Genomic DNA, 21,219 nt, shown 5'->3' with positions numbered 1-21,219 from the left:
TGGTTATGTCCTTGCACTAACCTTGACCTCTCTATTACTTAGGTGCCTTACCTTCAACTACTTCTAACTTTTTTCTACCACACCATTTCAGGAAAGGTCAATTGTATAATGCTCAATGTGTCTTACACCTGAATATAATGTTATGTATATATAATTTTGAAAATAATGTTATGTTTTGTAAAGTGCTTGATAATAAGTTAGTACTGTATGTGTTAAATGCTGGTATTGCTTATGACTGTAATCTGTTGAAACTAACATTTACTAAATGTTCAATGTGTAATTATTATCTTGTAGCTTTTCTACCCGGGCCTCCACTGAAAATGGACATATATCCAGTCGGACTATCCCGGTCAACAAATGTAAAATAAATAAATGAATAAAAACTACGGGAACTGACAAACTTTTAAAATGAAATAAGGCACTTACGAAACACGTGGATAAGCATCTGGAAAAAATATACTAACTGCAAGCTGAACAGTTTTATGATAAAAAGTGCACAAAAGTGCATAGGGCTGGCCTTCAAGGAGAAAACTACAGACAGTTTTGTAATGATATGTTTGTATAACACAGAAGGATGAGAAATAAGGCCATAAGAAGGTTTATAGAAAGCAATAAAAAATCTAATAGAGTTGTGATGAGAGAACATGTTGAGGTTTCATGAGAACAAAGACTGGAAAAATCAGTAGAAGAAGAGTCTATGAAAGAAACAAAAAACTTTTAAATAAGATACCATAGATGCATGCTATATGGGTCTATATTAGATCATCAAACGCTTAAAAAAGCAAACGGTGATTAATCTACCCCATGTAAACGAAAGCTTACAATCTCGAACTGTCAGAACAGCAATTTTTTTCCTAGGGAAAAAAATCGCTGTTCCAAAACACATACACACAACACAAGCACACCAAACAAACAGCAATCCACACATATACACCTAAAATCTGACACCTAACCCTAAACTAAACTATGCACACACCACTAACTATCCACTTACCTTAACCCAAACCCTAACCCTAAGGTCCGTCACTATCGCACACTCACCTCACCTGCTCCCTAACCCTAACTCACCTAACCCACCCTAACACTCACAATCGCACACTTACCCGAACCCGACCCATAACTTTCCACCACAGCACTGAAAATACCGAAGCAACAGAAACGGACAACCAAATTCTTTCCCTAGGAAAAAATTTGGGTTCCTGTTGCTTCGATATTTTAAGCTTTCGCTTACATAGGGTCGATTAATCACCTTTCACTTTTTTAAGCGTTCAGTGATCTAATATAGACCCATGCTATACCTGCTGAATTGTATAAACATGCTGAAAGATAAAATAAGTGTTTTCACATAGAATGCATAATAATAAAATACACAGTATTGGGAATGAGGTTTATTTGAATAAGTCTATGATGATACATTTATAACAAAAAAGGTGATCTAAAACATTGGAACAAACTGTGAGATTCATGTACAATGGGGAATATAGTATTTTCTAAGCGGACTTCAATATTTAGAAATGTTTACAGGAAATGCAGTGTGTAAAAGGGTATGACATAGCATTAGACCAAAAGACCATTGGCAGTGAAGAAATGGTTTACATTTGGTACACACCCACAGCAGAGAACAGGAGCCCAGACTGTGACCAAATGGAGCTGGAGCCTGGGCTGTGACCCAGATGGAGCTGGAGCCCAGGCTGTGACCCAGATGGAGCTGGAGCCTCAGTTGCAACCCAGATGGAGCTGGAGCCCTGACTGTGACCCAGATGGAGCTGAAGCCTGGGTGTGATCCAGATGATGCTGGAGACCTGACTATAACCCAGATGTAGCTGGAGACCTGACTGTCACCCAGATACAGGTGGAGTCCTGACTGTGACCCAGAGGGAGCTGGAGCCCTGACAGTAACCTAGATGGAGTGGGAGCCCTGACTGTGACCCAGATGACTGAAGTTTAGTTAGCAGCTCAGGCAATGGAGGAGTAGGGGTACAGAGAAGTCATAGTCAGAGGTTTATGACAAATTGCCCATCTAGCAAGGAGGGATAAGGGTTCTACTTATGGCTAATGCATGCCCCAGTAAATGCTCGGCCGTGTTTCTTTGCCTGTGGGCAGGCTAGTATTCATTCTGTAGCTTGTGGGGGGGCAAGGGTGAGATGAGAATACAATCACTAACATCCACAACATCATACTCTCTCTGACCAGTTAGAGTTCCCCATTCCCTGAGTACCTAAAATCCCAACCCCCACTGACCATACACATGATGCTTCCCCTAGTTCTTGTCCGTCTCTCTTAAAGTGAAAATGACAGTCTTGGGGTTGTAAACCACTAAAGGTATTCTTTTTCTGAAGAGGATGGTAAATCTGCAAGGTTACATTAGGATTCAACCACCCCCTGCCCTATTTGGGGGATGGGAATGACAGAACTGATGAGGAAAATGGGTGGATGTCAGAAGCGAGAGGGAAGGGGGTCAAATATAATAAAGTAGTAGTATATTTGATATTAAGAAATTTAAAGAGGCATGATTCTTGGAAAATATGATAATATACACCCAATTTATATAAATCTTACCTTAAAAACATGAACAATGGGATCCAAACAAAGGAAGCAAACAGAAGAACAGATCTGTAACAAATATTTTGGCATAAAGAATAATATTAATATAAGTAAAGTCCACATTTTGATGATGTGACACCAAAGGTGGGCAACAAAAATGATTTGTGATATTTAGAAGATGAAGTTAATTCTCTCTTAGAAGGGATGTAAGCATGCATAATGAGAAGAAAAGTAAAACAGTTCTGTAAATTTTGATATCACGGTCAGAAACAGACCTCACTCACTAACAGTTGTGAATTCTGCAGAGGACATGTTAGTCCACTTTCTGTCTTGGACATGACTCAGAAAAGGAATCACTTTGCTTCTATTGTGCACAGCGTACCGTGAAAGTCAGTGCTACAGTACACTGAGCCTCTGATGGAGGTAATGCCTGCTAGTCCCACACTGCATCAAGAATTACTCAGTTTACCTACTTACCACACACTGGGTCAAGCAGTTTGCACAGAATGGTGGAGAGGTATACCACTCTATGAAGTGCAGAGTGCAAAATGTACAAGAGCTAATAATATTTGCTGACTATGAAATATAATGCATCAGTACTTAGCAATGAAGGAAGTAATATTGTGCATAGTGTAAAAATAGCATAATCATGTAAACACAAGTATTTCTGAATTTGTAGCTATAACCCATATATTTCTCAATGTGTGACTGTTCACCAGAGACAAATTTTTAAAAGCTAGATGAACACTGTACTCTGGTCTGAATGGGCCACTAACTGTAACTTTGTAGTATGGGATGGCATTCATAGGCAGAAGCCCACTTATGTGCCATATTCATTATGTTTTGTGCACCAGTCACATTTGCACTGGACAACTTCCTTGTACCCCATGCTTGCCATTAGTGGTTGGCTGCATTTCTAAATACAGCTGGTCATTCAGTCAAACAGCCATTTACATGGATGGCAGAGGTACTACTGATTGTTGAGTGACATATGCTAAATACCTAATGTAAGATTTTATGTCTCCGATGTGTGCATATGTTTGTGTAAATGTCCTCAGATGCAGTGTGATGCTAGACCAAACTTACATTTCTTTTAGTGGTCTTTGTGCACTTATGCATGCTTACATTAATATCTCAAGGCACATCAGGAGTACAGATTTTCCATAAGCTGCATTCTGATACATTGATCAGGGTTGTTTAGTTACAACAGACCTGGTCAGCATAATACAACATCTTGCTCTATGTCTACTTGATCTTTAAGCCAGTCACACAAAAACCTACACAGAAACTTACACACACACACACACACACACACACACACACACACACACACACACACACACACACACACACTGGGGGGGAGGAAGGTTTTGTTATAGCATGCACTTTTCTGAAGGATATCAAATCATAAACTTAAATGAATGTCATTATTTAGTCACTTCAATCCACAGACCATCCCAGTGGTTTGCCAAAAAAAAAAATCACAAAATTTATGTGGAATAGACCAAAAATATGATGTAAAAATCTGGACATTCTGTGAAAATCTGGACAGGTCTCTCTCTCACACACACACACACACACACACACACACACACACACACACACACACACTCAGACATTCACCCCTTCACAAACACTTATGCGCATATCTCCTAACACTGCCTGACTACTAAACTCTTTCAACAGTTATCTCTAGTACAGTGGATGAACATGACATTTTCGCTGTGTTAATCACACTGAGCTGCCATGCTAATCTATGTAGAATTGTTCGGCTGCATAAATGCCTTGCCGCAGGCAGGTCCAGGGGAGAACACAAGTCTAATTAGTATATGACTCTCCACTGGAATGTCTCATTAGCATCTAGCATGGCTGCAGAGATAGCCCCGGGCAGTATTACATATCTTCATGCAAAAGCAGCATGGTAGGGTTGTCTGTGAATTCAAAAAAGTCAGTGCAAAGTGTATACCTTGCATACACCTCATGTCAACTTTTAGAAATTTCCCCAAGCCATAGAAATGTAGTAATGTTTTTCTTAGGCACACTGACGTCCCGCTCACCAGGCTGAACAAGGAGAAGGTCACGGTGAGCTGCCTGTCGGGCGCTAGGATCCGCCACGTAACACAAGCACTCAGGTCACTCCAAGGCAAGTACAATATGACTCAGTCATTGTCCATGCTGGTGTGAATGACCTGAGACGTACCCCCCTGGACTACATGAAAAGAGACATAGAGGAGCTCTCTGAGCATGTAGTCCAGGCCGGTATGACCCTGACCTTGAGTAGCATCTTACCCTCACCAAGAATGATGCCACAATATGAAGACAAGATGATCAATTTCAACAATCGGCTTAAGTATTGGTGTCATTCAAAGGGGATCCAATGCATGTCAGCCTGGGATGACATGCTGGACAAGCTACGATGCTTCGCTAGGGATGGCTTGCACCTGTCACCCCTGGGCTTTTGGATATTGGAAAATGCTCTTGCTACCCCCATAGTGCCTTTTTTAGGCAAGGCTCAAAAGACAAACCCACCTCCATAGGTATCACAATGGATAAGAAACTAAGAGTAATGCTACTCAACGCCAGAAGTCTAAACCACAAGATGCACGCACTCGAAACTCTCCTTAGCATGGAGAACATCGATATCTGTGCAGTAACAGAAACCTGGTTCAAGGCTCCTGAGAGCACCCCAGCACTACCAGGTTATACCTCATACCATGCTTTTTGGCCCCAAACCTTGGACCGAACCACAAAAGGAGGGGGAGTATCAATATTCGTCAAAGATACCCACACCTCCAGGTTGGTGGCACAGCACGAAGCATCAGAGACTATCCATGTGCAACTAACAGTAGGTAAAACTGCCTTCCAGTTTATAGCCTGCTACAGACCACCCTCCCAAACCCAGGAACCCCACTTGGCCTTCCTGAGAACACTGGAAAATATGAAGGTCTCTCCAAACACAAGATTATTGGGCAACTTCAACTACCCAAACATAGACTGGGAGCATTACTCTAGCTCCAATACCCTAGCCCAAAGGTTCCCAGAATATATAAACTCAAATGCTATGGAACAACTTGTTACAACTCCCACAAGAGGGGAAAACATACTGGACCTGACCATCACCAACATGGGGACTCTATGCTCCAGACCAGAAGTGTATCCCTCACTGGTAAGATCAGACTATAAACTAATCTCACTGGATATTCACATCCCGACCCCACCCCCTGCCCAGAAAACCACAGTGAAAAACTTCTCTAAAGCAAATTTCACACTCCTCAAAACCGAGGTGGAATCCTTCAAAGCCCCCGGGCCTGTGGAAAATACGGCCCAGACTGCAGAATCCTTTATAAACGCATTTTATGAACACCTTCAGGAATGCATGGATCATGCAATCCCAAATAAAACCAAGACCCAATCCTCCAAAGGCAGACGTCCTGTCTGGTGCACCCCAGCCATAAACAAACTATACAACAGAAGGAGGAAGCTACTACATGATAGAGCAAAATCCCAAAAAGGAAGGCATCTCTAATCAGTATTAGCAAAAAACTACGGGCACTCATAAAATCGTCTAAGGCCAGCTTCGAGAGAAAAATTGCACAGGACACTATGGATAATCACAAGGCTTTCTTTAGCTGTGTTAGGAACCTGGGTGGGAATTCCCAGTTATGCTCAGAATTCGTCCAAAATGACAAAAAATACATCGAACCCACAGACATTGCCAACATCCTAGCTGACAGGTTAAGTGCAAACTTCTCCCCCCCCCCCACCAAAAGGGCAAATATCTATCCCAGCAGAGTGCTGCCCCCCTGACATCTGAGATGCTCAGGTAAGAGCCGCCCTCTCCAAAGCAAAAAACACAGCATCAATGGGACCAGACGGTTTCCTGGGCTACGTCCTACATGAACTCCAAGAAGAGCTAAACCCAAACATAAAACTATTGTTCAATCTCAGCCTTACTATAGGATATGTACCCAAAGAGTGGTGTACAGCAACAGTGGTCCCTCTCCACAAAGGTGGTGCCTCAACGGATCCTGGAAACTATCACCCCATAAGCCTGACTAGCTTGGTCTGCAAAGCTATGGAAAGGATCATCAGGGACCTCATAAATAAAGATATTGGGGACCTACAGACACTGGATCCTACCCAGTTCGGCTTTGTTAAGGGCAGATCCTGCTCTTAAACCTGGTCGATTTCTTTGAAACAGTCACCAAGGCCATTGACGAGGGGAAGGTGGTCCACACAGCCTACCTGGACCTCGCAAAAGCCTTCGATACAATACCCCACTAGGGCATTATAGATAAGCTCACCAGCTTAAATATAAACCCCTATGTCACTAGATGGGTTGCAAACTGGCTCAAGGACAGAACCCACATGGTTAGAATTGCTGGAGCCATGTCAGATTCCAAACCAGTTACAAGTGGCATCCCACAAGGCTCAGTCCTGGGACCTCTCTTGTTCGGTATATATTTCTCGGAGGTACAGGCCAACACGGAAGGACTGTGGCTGACCAAGTTTGCAGATGACTGCAAACTGGGTGCCATAATTGACTCTCCAGCTGACACAAGCATCCTCCAAAAGGGCCTCATAGAAACAGACAACTGGTGCCAGAGCCATGGCCTCAAGCTAAATGCCAAAAAGTGTATAGTCATCCCCTTTGGCAAAAACAAGGTGCCCACAAATTACCACATAGGTGGTAATCCATTAAGTACAGAAGAAGTAATTAGGGACCTGGGGACCCAAGTTGATAGCAATCTCTCATTTGACAACCACGTGGCCAAAGTGGTTAGAAAAACATTTTATATAGCCCACCTAATCATGAAGGGATTCACATCTAGATCAGGGGAGGTCATCGTGCCTCGTTACTCTTCCCTCATCAGGCCCATAATCGAGTACAATGCCCCTTTTGGGATGTACCTTCTAGACACCTGCAGCAACTGGAAAGACCCCAAAAGTACCTCACCAAGAGGATCAAAGGGCTCAAACAGATGCCATATGCTGCCTGGTTAAAGAAACTCCAGCTCTACTCAGTGGGATACCACCTGCACAGAGGCGTCTGTGCCTGACGTATAAAGCCATGTCCAACCCGGAATTAATGGATATGCTGCACCTCAGAAAATCCAAATCCCATCGAGCTATGTGCTTGAGAGACTTGAATCTCAGCACTGAAATAAATAGGACATGTTGGAGGGACAGATTCATAACCCAGAGGCTCCCTTCACTCTGGAATAAAATCCCAGTCCAGGTTAGGCAGAGTCCCTCATTGACTCTCTTCAAGAGGAATCTTGATGAGTGGATGGGAGATCATAGGTTTACCCCAGGGTATCACTTCTGTGTCACTGTTAGACAGAGGCACAGTATACTAACCTCGAAAAAGGGCATAGCAAAATTAATTTAAAATGGATGGCAAAAGCCAAACACACTCTGGCTAGGCTTATAAATGCCCTAGGACAGATACCCTAGTATGAACCTATGAACCTTAGAAATGTAAATTTTTTGAATACATTTGGGGAATATTTATAAAAATGTGGGTGACCAATGAGATGAAAAAATATAAAAGGAACAAAATAGTTTTCAAGGACTTCATTAAGCTATGACTGAAATCTTGGAAGGTAGTTTTAGAATCAGAGGTTGCACTTTAGCAGGTGAAAGTAAGATTTGATTTATGTCATGCACAATCTGAACTGGAGATCAGGAATAAATTACATACTGGCAACAAAGAACAGCAAAAGTAAACTATTGAAGTTGGTGTCAGATGGAGGAATTTACCTTAGAGTCTTTTATGATGAAAATAATTTTATTGCATGCTTCTGAAAAGATAAGAATAATTTAATTTAATGTTCAATGCAAATTTGTCTCTCTTTAGGCTTAATTTTAGTGTTACTGCATTGTTAAATAATATGATTAATGCAGTAGTTTTCTTTGGTATGTAAACATTGAGTGTATTGAACTAAGAAACTTTTTAAATACTTGTTTACTTTTTGTGCATTTGCCTTCTACCCTTCTAAGGACAAGGCAACACCTCATCATCAATCTCCCTTATCTTTATACAGTTGAACGGAACACACACAGACACATACACACACACACACATATATATATATATATATATATAGATAGATAGATAGATACACATACACACACACACACACACACATATATATATATATATATATATATATATATATATATATATATATATATATATACATACATATATACACATACACACACATATATAAATATAAATATATATATATATATATATATATATATATTTATTTATTTTTTGGTTATTTCTATGATCTCTCATGTTCTAAATGGGTATGCTGATGTAGCCATTAGTAAGAAGCCCATGGATATGTAAAATATCCTGTAAAGCAGACATATTATTGCATGATTCTACAATTCCTCAATTTTGCTTTTTGTCTTAAACTTTTGTTTTGTTAAGAAGAAAGATACAAATCAGAGATAATAACAAATTTGTCTTATTATTAATACAATTAATAACAGGTTAGTTGCTTTTACTACTTTTTAGTTTTCTTGGTTTAAGATTTAGTAAAATTTGTTACTTTACATTTGCGAACTACATTTGATTTATATATACTTACTTATGCTCTCATTATTTTACATATTAAGTTTGTATAGATAGGAAGTGTACTCTGTTACTATATTTGTACTTTTAAGTACCGACTAGTCAATTACACTTGTTAAAATGTAATCCATTTGTTAACTTAGTGAACATAATGCAAGTATTACATTTTTAAATTTTTAGATGTACTTTGTTGTTTCATATCGTTAGTACTATTACATAATTCATAGCTTAAGAATATTTGTTTTATATGTTTATTACATTTAAAGAGTTTTGACTTACTTGTCATAGGTAACTGACACAGACTGTTTTCTTTTCATTTAAGAAAAAGAAATAAGTAAGTACAGTAGGGATTAGGTGAAGCAAGATTTTGTAAGTTTTTCTTTCATTTTTAAATATGGATATATTTAGTCATTTTCCATTTAATTATTTAAAATCTTATAATTTTAGTTCAGTATGGGGATTGTGAAGTATACTTACTGAATTTGAAATCAAGAGGCATTAATATGTATATGAACTGTATAAAACTATAAACTACATGGCATTCTGGAGGGTAAAATCTTCATACAGCAAACTGTAAATAAAAAAAGACTCTGAAGTATCCCTAAACTCAATAAATAATTTTATTTTGTCTTAGAAGGATGATCTTACTAATAAAAACTGAAATGTTGACAATAAACTACTTACTGATTATAATAAAGGAGTCCTGATGTTAAATATTATTCAGGAAAATAATGAAACAAATGAACACACACGTTTATATTTCTGTATCACCCAACAGTGTCAAGATGTTAAATATTAATAAGGAGAATGGTGGGACTATGACAAACATATAAGATTAAATGAACCTGGAAGTTAATATTTCTGTATCATCCAATAGTGCCAACTTAACTTATTCCCCTGATGTTAAAGGCACAAACAATAGCCAGAGTAACAAGGAAATTGCAAGGCAATGGCCGTTAAATGACATCTTATTAAATAATAATGAACGAGTCCAAGAGGTATTATTATACAATGCAAATTTGGAAACTAGATTAAAAGAAGAATCCATTTTTGATATACATAATAGTGGAAATAATGACCTAGAAGAAACTCATGAAAGCACAAATATTAGGACTAGAAGAAATAAAAGTAGGCACTCAACAAATTTAAACAACAAACAAGAGATCAGAAAGTCAATAGAGCCCTGCAGACAAAAGTGCACAAAGCTAAAATATTACATGATCAGTAAAAAATGAATATCATAAAAAGAGGGGAAAAAAACAGGAAATTATGAATCAATCAAAAAGTAAGGAAGGAGGATTCAGTGCTGAGTAAGGACATAGGATGTATGCCTTGTGCCCAAGAACATACTACTTCTACTAAGCAAAGAGATACTGATGATGACTGTAGATTAGTGACCCTATCTCCTCCTCTAGTGCTTTACATGAAAGTAGCAATAAAGACAAAAATTACTGAGAAGGGACAGTCACATGTCGATAACGTCTCTGCATTTAGTTTTTTTACATCTTAGTCACAGGAAATTAAAGGGATATATTGGGTGACTTGAATATTTCCCAGTTTTAGAGGTAGATAGTATATCTTCACAACATGTAAAACAAGAAAATGAATTGAATGTTCCTTGTGCTGACCATAGTGATACATTGAATACAATGAAACATTTCTGTCCCAACAATGGTATCTGATTTGACAGTAGCAATGATTTATCCACAGCTTTACCTAAGAATACAATTTTAATATTATCTGATTCAATATTTAAAAATGCTGGAAGAATGTTATGCAGTATTGATTACTCAAGTATTACAGTTTCCGGTTTATCTGGCTTGAATCTGATAGATACAACAGTGCTTCTCATATGATGTTATATGTTTACTTTGTGGAACTAATTATTTGCATTCAATTCCACTGAATCACATGAAGAATGCTCTATTAGAAGCTTTGGAATACGTTGAAAGCAAAATAAAACTTTACTTCATAGCGAAGTTGTGCCTTCTTTAAAGTGGAATCATTTATTTTATTTAATTTAATAAGTGTTTGGGCATCTTTCTATAATATATAATTTAAAACTAGGTACTTATTGGGAAGACTTTGTTTTAGAGTATGGATTGCTTTCTTATGACAAATTGCATCTTAGCAATCATGGAATAAATTTTCTGTCTATTAAACATCAGACAGTTTTGTTATATCTTGTAGATCTGCCTATTTATCATGGTAAAAAAATCAATGGGCAAGGATTTAATAATTGTATATCTGTGTATTATTGTAATTCAAGGAGTTTGGGTAATAAGTATTCTAAGTTATCATTTATTCTTGCTATGAAAAAAGTGATGCTGTGGCAATAACTGAAGTCTGGAATTCTTCTAAGCTCGTATTTCCAGGATGTAATACATTTGAATGTCTCAAACCACTAAATAACTGTGGTGGAGTTCTTTCATTGAGTAAGGACAACTTAATTTTTAATGAAGTAGTCATGGGTCTTCAGTTTGAGAGAATAATGATTTTATCTAATAAGCAGTTTGAACAAGAGCACAATCATATTAATCTGTAGTTACACAAAAAATCCAGCTACAATTAAAACTAACAATAGTTGGATTACAAATTTTCTTGAGTTATACTGTAAAAATCTGAACATCATTTTAATGGGTGATTTTTAAATACCCCTGTATAGACTGGACTTTAAATATTGCTTGTAACTCAGTATCAAAAGAGTTTTTTTGGATATGCTTGTTCTAAATAATTTAGACCTACTAGAGATAGTAACATACTATATTTTGTTATTGCTAATGTACATTCACTGATATGAGAACTGGCAATAGGTTCTCCTTTGTGATGCTCTGATCATAATTCTTTGACTTTAAATATTAAATTTACTTACAAGTTAAAGACTCACTCATTGAAGAAATATAATTTCAATAAGATAAATTATGATAATCGGATTGTATTGTTAAACTCTGCTGACTGGATGCTGGTTACAATACTTTAGATGCAAAGCTGCAATTAGAAATGGACAAACATTTTCCTTTAAATTCAGAACTAAAATTTCTATTTTAACTTATTAGTGGGATAGTAGTTTCCAGACATAAAGATCAAAAGGAATTCTTTCTCATTAAACAAAAGTAAACTTAATAGTATAAATAAATTATTTAAAAAGATTAATTGAAAATAAACTAACATACAAAACAACTTTGTCCTCCAATATTAGACATACCAAAGAACTGTATATTAATTTGCATAAAAAGAGTAGTAAATCAATAACATTTTGGAATATTAATGGTACACAACTGACTAATCATGACATTTTGGCAAATTAATTTAATGTTTATTTTGTACATGCTTTTAGTACTTGATATGAGTCACTGGACTACCTATCTACTGACAGTTATAAGTATCTTCATATTAGTGGACAAAATAGCCCTGAATAAAATAGGCAGTAAAATATCACTTGGACCAGATTATATTCCTAGAGTAATACTTAAAAGAATTAAATATTTTTACTACATATCTTACAAACTATGATTAATAAAATGCAGAATTACTGTGTTCCACCGCTCTGGGAAAAAAAACAATAATGTGCCCAATAGATAAAAAGGAAAGTAACTTAGAAATATCTAATTACGGAACCATTAGCTTAATGTCAATATTTAAATGTTTTAAAAGATGTTTGTGGAGATTATTACTTTACACTGATAATCACAATGTATTTACTCTAGCAGAGTTTTTGTTCTGGAAAGTCTGCATTTAATAATTTGGTGAAATTTTAAGAATTAGTTACTGTATCCTTAGAGTAATCTTTAAATGTTGGAATAGTCTTTATTGACTTAGCTAACACATTCAAAAATGTTTCTCATACTTCAATTATTAAAACCTTAAAAGAGTATGGATTTAATCCATTGCTAATTAACTGGGTTCTTAACTGCTTAGCAAATCTGTCTCAGTTTGTCTCTAAATACCTCCCAGTAGCACAGGGGTCCTGCAGGGCTCAGCACTGGGTCCACTGTGTTTAACCTGTTTTTTCAACTTAACCAACCAATAAGCATTGTTGGCTTACAAAATATACTGATGATTGTAAGACTGTTTCCATCGTAGATTTGATAGTGAACACTGAAGTATTTTATAACTATTTCAAATATCTTTCTAACTGGGCAAACTTAGTGGAATTACAGTTAAGTCACCCAAAATGCCAGGTAATATACAAAGGTAAAAACAGTTAACTGAGAAGGTACTTAATGGAATTATACCTGATGAAACTAAAGAATAAAAAGATTTATATATATATATATATATATATATATATATATATATATATATATATATATGAGACTTCTAATTTTTCTTTAAAAATCATGTTAATAATATAACAACAGAAGGGATTATGATCGGGTTGCTGGTCATAACCTGCTTATTATGTGTTCAAGACAAGGATGCCATGATATTCACCTGTCAAGTGAAGCTTGAGAGATAAATCTTGGCATTCATGTCAAGAACGTATAAACTAAGGTTATAATTGGTGGTACTATCATAAATCTTTGTAGTGCATGGATCATTTTTTGCTCCATGTACTACTAGTTACAAGGATAGAGATTGCAAAGTGTTTTGCTGATTTTCAAAGGCATAAAACACTTAGTAAATGCTGTCAGATGTAATACATTTCATTATGTTTACAGTCAAGTCCATACCTCTCAACAGTCCAGATTTTCACAGAACATCCAGATTATTGCTTCATAATTTTGGTCTGTACGTCATAAAAGGTGTGTTTTTTTGGACAAGCTACTGAGGCTTGAAGTCCCAAAATAATGACATACATTTGAGTTTCAGAGTTTATGTCCTTCATGAAATGGATGCTAACACATCCTGCAAGTTTATTTGTGGAAGTTGGGGACACACTACTGGTACTGACAGCGATCAGAAACAAATCTATTATCTCTGCCACTGTCATTTGTTGGCAAGTACTGGCAGATTTTACTGCCTGGCTATAGACCTAACTCTGACAACTTTACCAGGGAGTGGTGTTAGGTTGGGTTATACATCATTAGCACTTAAATGGCTTGTCTTTCTGAATATCAGAGCATAATCACTGTGCTCCATGCACTACAAACGTATTAAGAATAGCTAGTCTTGCATTTAAATCATTGATGATATAGGATGAAGCCATTCTTCTACAGATATATAGTTCTTACAGTCAACCAAATTTATAATATATTAATTCCTTTTGCACTTATTCTAGAATACAATTAAAGAAAATTGAATCTGTACAAAGGTAATTTACAAAAAGGATACCTCCAGTGAAAAATTTAACATATAATGAACATTGTAAAATGTAAAGCTTATATTGTATAAATTTATAAGATGTTTTGCTTACAAAATTTTCAATGAGATATTACAAGCACTATACAATGCAATAATGCATCAGTGTTTATCATTATAATTATAGGAATTATAACATAAATTTAAATATTAGAAAACTTAATAATAATAATAATAATAATATCAGGGGAAAGTTTATATGTAATATTATTCCAAGGATCTGGGATGACATTCCAAATAACATTAGAATGTCAAGAACTATTGATGTGTTGAAATTAAACTTTGATGGTTGGATGTGAGATTCAGTTTATGATATTGGTTTTAGTGAAGCAGCATTTCTTGATAGCTCAGAGGCCAGAATGCTGAACATAAATTACACAAAACTATATGATTTGCAGTAATAAAATCTAAAATATTTTCACTTATTTTGAGAGTTGCCATGATATCTTTAAAATCTACATTAAGTTCTACTAACTCAGGTTAGTGCTAACTCTGATTACCCTCTCATTCAGAGAATGGAACCTTACAAGAATAGCTTAACCTATGGAATGCAGCAACCCTTCCCTCCCGTGTAGCACCATAGTGTTAGTATTCAAATACAAGTCATTAAAGATTGAAGTGTTGTAAGGCATCAGATTTTGAGCTAAACAATGGAGGAGACCTTGCTTCTACTAGTGACAGGTCTCTTGAAAGTATTCTGTATGTTACACTTGTCCAGATGAAAAATAGCTAAGACCAATACTAAGTCAATGACCATTCATCAACCTGAAATGGAATTATGGCTTCTGTTTTTCCCTCATAATTACATGCAGTGGAAAGAGGCTTGAATTCATGTCTAGGGTGTATAATTCTGGTGTCATCCTCAACATTTACTGTTGTTCAAGAACCAGGAGACAGCAGCTATTAAACCATAATGCTTTCCTCTGAGGAATATCCTTTGCATTATGCATATTTTTCCCAAATGATGACCTTGCAGCTGCTGCCCATACTCTCCTCATATTGGCACTACTGCAATGCCGTATATATTTTACTGTTTGTAGAAGGTACTGAACTCCACATTCAGTCTTCTTACAGACAGCTCTTGTTGTCACCCTGTGCCTTTGTGCAATGGAATCTAAAGGAATTGGTGGTGGTTTTATGGACATCATTTAAGATTTTGGTACTATTAGACCTAGTCCCCTTTCAATCAGCTTGGACACTTTACTCAGCTGACCAAGGGCTGCTTGAGACTCCAAGAATGTACATGAAACTGTTCAGTTGCAATCGATACCTTACCAGGGACCATTCCTGTTGGATTTATTTCCTTGCTATTTATTACCTTGCTAACATCAAAAATGTGCTACTGTGAAAAGCATTAAAGGTAAACGAAGACTTAACGTTTCCATAAAGCTTATTCATATACTGTGCAGTATGATTAATTCTACTACTGACTTGATTTACATGTTTTACTTGCTCTTACTATTTACTGTCATTTTTATGTGATTTTATGCAATTAATTTTGTTCTGCTAACATACTTGGGTATATGCACATAAACCTGAGGTATGTCGATACTAAGAGTTTACTGCCATAAACAACTCCTCAGCATAAGACTGAAGCCAGGACTTAAGTATATAGTAGTCTGCTGTACCTCCTTCATCAGTTTCATATTTTTAAAGTTTCCAATTGCATTCAGTAGTCCCTTCTGCTCTACAGTCATCAACACTTTATTTAAAAATGTGTCCTTTTCAAAATAAAGCAACTCTCAGAAACACATGTCACAGTCTATTCCTACTGGCAAGACTGGCATTGCAGACAGACACCATATTCAAAGGAACCAGGTCTATGCAAAGCAAAAACAGTATGTTCAGTAATATGAAGGTTGTCATGTTTTGTTCATCTAAACAAAATCAATTTTGTTTGACACCATACTGTTTAATATAATAATTCAATGCCACAAGATGCAAGCAGGAGTTATGAAAGCACTGCATAGGTTCTATAGGTTACAGTGGCCAAGTGATATAGCTTGGTGAAATCCCACTTATGTATACTCATCCTACAAAGATCTCCTACTGCTGGTGAAGTGCACATGATATTTCAACTGTCAGTGATAAAACAAGCCTGAATGGCAGCATCCCCCTCATAAACAAAGTCTGCTAACATTCATGTCAGAAACTGCAGTGATAACAATAATATATACTTCTGATAGCTAGTTATTGATTTACTGCTAGTTACTTGTAATTTTCCTCAAATAAAAAATACCTGAAAATAATCAGTTGTACTTGCTATATGCAAATGGCCACTTACATTTTGTGATATCTCCTTGAAGTTGCAGAATTTGTGGAACAGGCATTGTCAGGACAACTATATCAAACATTTCTGATGAGCCACTTTTTCTCTGGACTTCCCATTTTCCATTTCTGAGGTACATATGTGTGACAAGACAATTATAGGTCACTTCTGCACCTGGGTCAAATTGCAAACAAAAATTAGAATCTGAAAGTAAGGCAGAGAAAAACAAAAAGCTCTAAATTCTAATCTTCAGTTAGAAAATGTGTATGTACATTATCTTCACACAATGGTTTTAAAAACGTAATTTCAGTATCACATTTTAAAAACAGCAGAAATGTTCTTACTTTATCAATAGGTCCCGGAGTAGATTCATTGTCTCAAACAATCACCATTAGAAAATATCTTAAGAGAGATACATTCAGGGACATCCACATACAAGCTTGCTACTCAATTCCCAATTGTAAGCATCCCCTGAGCCAATCATGACATCTGTAAGTATCTGTCTTAAAAATTACGAATTAACCACAATGATCTAACACGCACAGCACTAAATGACAGTTATGTACAAATCTTAATGCTAGGGCCGTGTTGTCTTGTTTTCATCCTGTTCAACCTTTGTGTTACCGGATCTGACAGGATCTGACCTAGGCACTTTTCAGGATCTTTCGATCCAGGGTGCTGACTCCTCCCCTACCCATAATGCCATCTGCTCCCTCAAATACATCAGATTGAGTTTGCCTGCTTATAACCAAAAGAATATCTGACAATGAATATATACAGGCTTGCCTACAAGACTGACACAATAGGATGACAACAGTATGAGGAACAGCAATCATCAGGCCATCAAGGGACAAGGTCCCTGGTCAGGTCCAAATGGTCAAGAGGATTGGAAGGGAACAATTTAGTCTGGGGGATGGAGGAAGAGATTTTGAACTAGACAAAAACAGGGCAACATGGATCTATCATTATGGTAAGTACATAACTTTCATATCCAATGTTGTCTGTTTTCATCTGATTCAACCTTTGAGATAGATTCCTAAGCTACCAAGTCAGCTGAGTGGTATCAAGGAAGGATGTTCCTGAGAACAGTGAAGCCATAGGATGTATAGGATATGGAATGTACAGCCAGCTTGTGTTGAGATATGAATGTGTGAATAGTAGACCAAGAAGCTACAGAACAAATCTCTTCAACAGGAATTCTGCCCATAAAAGCAGTACAAGTAGCTACTGCCCTGGTAGAGTGAGCCTTTGGTTTACTAGGTAAAGGTAGTCCCAACTTTTCATACATAAACATTATGTAGTCAGAAAGCTACTCAGGTAGAGTGACTTTCAATACACTTAGACCAATGTTTTCATTTTGAGAGCAATAAAAAGTTGATCAGATTGTTTTGATATCCTTAGTCCTGTGTAAATAAAACCAGGGTTGTCAATGAACATCTAACAAATGCAGAGTATAATCTCCTTTATTAGAAAGATTGGGAAAATACTAGCAGATTGACTATTCTGATATGAGGTTCATTTCAGATGCCAACATTGGAAGAAAGTTAAGATTCATTCTCAAAGACACCCTGGCCTTATGGAAGACCATATATGGAATTTTACAGGATAATGCTTGCAATTCAAAAATGCTCCTTGTAAAAGTAACAGTCAGCAAAACGAGCTTTCAAAGAAAGATATTTTAAGTCTACTGCAGGATCAAAAAGGACTGATTTAAATCCAGAAGTATGATACTAATGTTACAAGGGGAAACCAGATCCCTAATATGGGGGTCTTAAAAGGAAGCTTCCCTTCAGAAAAGCTTTAGAAACCTTAGAGAAATAATAGGAGATTGATTTTGCTGAATGTGAAAATTGGAAATGGCCACTAAATGTACTTTAATAGTTGAGAAAGTGAATCCTTTTTTGGGAAAAGGTCTAAGAAGAAATCCAGGATGGATGGAAGAGGGGTTGAAAAGGGACCTATTCCCTTGGAAGAGGCATGTATAAGTAAGTACTAGGATAGAAGGAAACAGCATAATGAATGTGCAGAATCAAAACAAATAACCAAACTGAGAGTGTCACTGAACAGTAAGGACAAACTCCAGGATGTCCAAGAAAGCAGACTGGAAGTACAATAAATAAAAATTATATTTAATGAAAAATATAAAAACAGTTAAATGTGTTTGCCTGAAGAACAAAGAATGGATGTGCTCAATTTATTCACTAGAACATTGGAAGTACCCGGAATACGCATTGCAATGTGAAAGTGATAGGAAGACACCACCACTGCCACATTCTCAAGGCTTCCTGAAAAAGGGGATATGATCAAATTCCAAGATATGCTCAATTTGTCCACTAGAACACAGGAAGTACCCAGAATATGCACTGCAATGTGAAAGTGATAGGAAGACATCGCCCGCTGCCACATTCTCATGTCTTCCTAAAAAAGTGTATATGATCAGGTTCCTCCCTGCTTAATGATATACCAATACATTACCATGTTGTCTGTCTGGATGAAGATTACATCCTTGGTGACAGAGTCCTGAAAGACTTGCATTGCTGGAAGGACTGCCCTCATGTCCAAAATATTGAAGTGAAGATTGGCCAGTGTAGATGACCAACAACCTTAAACCATCTTCTCCCCGAAATGCCCCCCCACACCCCAAAAAGGAAGCATCCATGGTTACCATGCTATTGCTATTGGAAATGGTGGGGACAGCGGCCGACCATCTGAAACCACTAGGGTGGTCAGCCACCAACTGATGTGATTCCTGCAAATTGGTTTGAGATGAATCTGTGCATGTAGTGGGTGAGACACTGAACCAGCAGCGTCTGTTGTAGGACTTTTGTGTAATATCTTGCTAGAGAGACCAGAGAAACTGAAGAGGCCATTAAGCTCAGCAGCCTGAGAATAAGTCTCGCAAAAGGAGAGGGGTATTGAAAGACCTGAGACATTACTTGACATGGGGACAATACTCTGGATTGTGAGAGTTTGGTTATCTGATGATTCTAGTCTAGATGACATCCAATGCACTCTGTCTGCTGCATTCGTATTAGGTAACTTTTTGCATGGTTGACTGTAATAGGTTCATAGGTGTTTACTAGGCTAACGACCACAAGGGCCTTTTTAAGCCTAGCCATGCATCCCAAATCTGTAACAAGTTCTGGTACCCTTGATGAGTGTAAGCAGGGGTTTGGGAGATGAAACATTTACACACATGGGCCTGGGACATGAACAATTTACAGGTTGCCTGTGTCCATTAAAGACATAAGTGCCAAACCAGGGATGAATTTCCTGTTCCCCATCCAACTGTCCAAGTTGCACTTGAATTGAGTTAGGGAGGAACTCTGTTTCCCATGGAAGGGAAACCTGTTCCATAGATGGGGTAGTCTCTGGGATACATACCTGTCTCCCCAGCAGGTCTTATTTATATCACAGGCAAGGTTTAAGTCTTTACAATGAGTAATTATGGTGCTGTTTACTTTGTGGATATGCAGGAGGTCCATCAGAGTTGGGTCTGACAATGCCCTGTATGCCAGGCATAGATATCCCCTCAAAAGCCAGTTCTTTTAGTGAGAAGCCTCTGTGGATGTTCCACTTGTTGGATATGCTTGGTTAGGTACATACCAAAGGGGGACACTGTACTCAATGACAGGTCTGATGAATGCTGAGTACAGTAGAACAATGACTTCCTTAGACTTAGATGCCATACCTTTGTTTATAAGTTGCACGACATAGAATGATTTCCTCACTACTGTAGACATGTGATGGTCAAAGGCTAGATTACTACCTATGTGTGTTCCTACGTCCTTAACTACTGAGTCAACTCTAGGGGCTGTGTTATTGTCAATATGATAGTTACCAGGGGTGGATGACTTCTCAAAGGCTACTTTTATGCATTTCCTGGCATTTAGTTTTAGTCCATGGCTCCAACATCAGTTGTTTGTCTGTGTCAGCATCTCCTGGAGAACATTTGTGTCAGTGTGGGGTTCAATGAAAGCTCCTAATTTTCAATCATCTGCAAACTTAGTCAGCCAGAGACCATTGACATTGGCCTTGACTTCAGAGAAGTAAATGCCAAAAAGGAGAAGTCCAAGGACTGATCCCTGAGGCCAGTGTAGATTACCAACAACCTTGAACCATCTTCTCCCCGAAATGCCCCCCCACACCCCAAAAAGGAAGCATCCATGGCTACCATGCTATTGCTATTGGAAATGGTGGGGACAGGGGCCGACCATCTGAAACCACTAGGGTGGTCAGCCACCAACTGATGTGATTCCTGCAAATTGGTTTGAGATGAATCTGTGCATGTAGTGGGTGAGACACTGAACCAGCAGCGTCTGTTGTAGGACTTTTGTGTAATATCTTGCTAGAGGGACCAGAGAAACTGAAGAGGCCATTAAGCTCAGCAGCCTGAGAATAAGTCTTGCAAGAGGAGAGGGGTATTGAAAGACCTGAGACATTACTTGACATGGGGACAATACTCTGGATTGTGAGACTTTGGTTATCTGATGATTCTAGTCTAGATGACATCCAA

General features: G+C 37.5%; 1 protein-coding gene across 2 annotated transcripts in view; it reads right to left on the bottom strand.

Moving 5' to 3' along the window:
* Positions 1-21,219, bottom strand: part of RNLS (renalase, FAD dependent amine oxidase) — a 1,470,556-nt gene that overhangs the window by 973,651 nt on the left and 475,686 nt on the right. For both annotated transcript variants that reach the window (XM_044056304.1, XM_044056303.1), the window contains exon 4: positions 16,719-16,877. In XM_044056304.1, the coding sequence (XP_043912239.1) occupies positions 16,719-16,877 (159 nt within the window). The remainder of the gene's footprint in view (positions 1-16,718; positions 16,878-21,219) is intronic.

The sequence above is a fragment of the Protopterus annectens genome, chromosome 14.part0, assembly GCF_019279795.1.
Source record: "Protopterus annectens isolate FY-2018-M chromosome 14.part0, PAN1.0, whole genome shotgun sequence".
Taxonomy (NCBI): Eukaryota; Metazoa; Chordata; order Ceratodontiformes; family Protopteridae; genus Protopterus; species Protopterus annectens.
The sequence above is the reverse complement of the archived record's forward strand: the minus strand, read 5'-3'. Positions and strand labels throughout refer to the sequence as shown.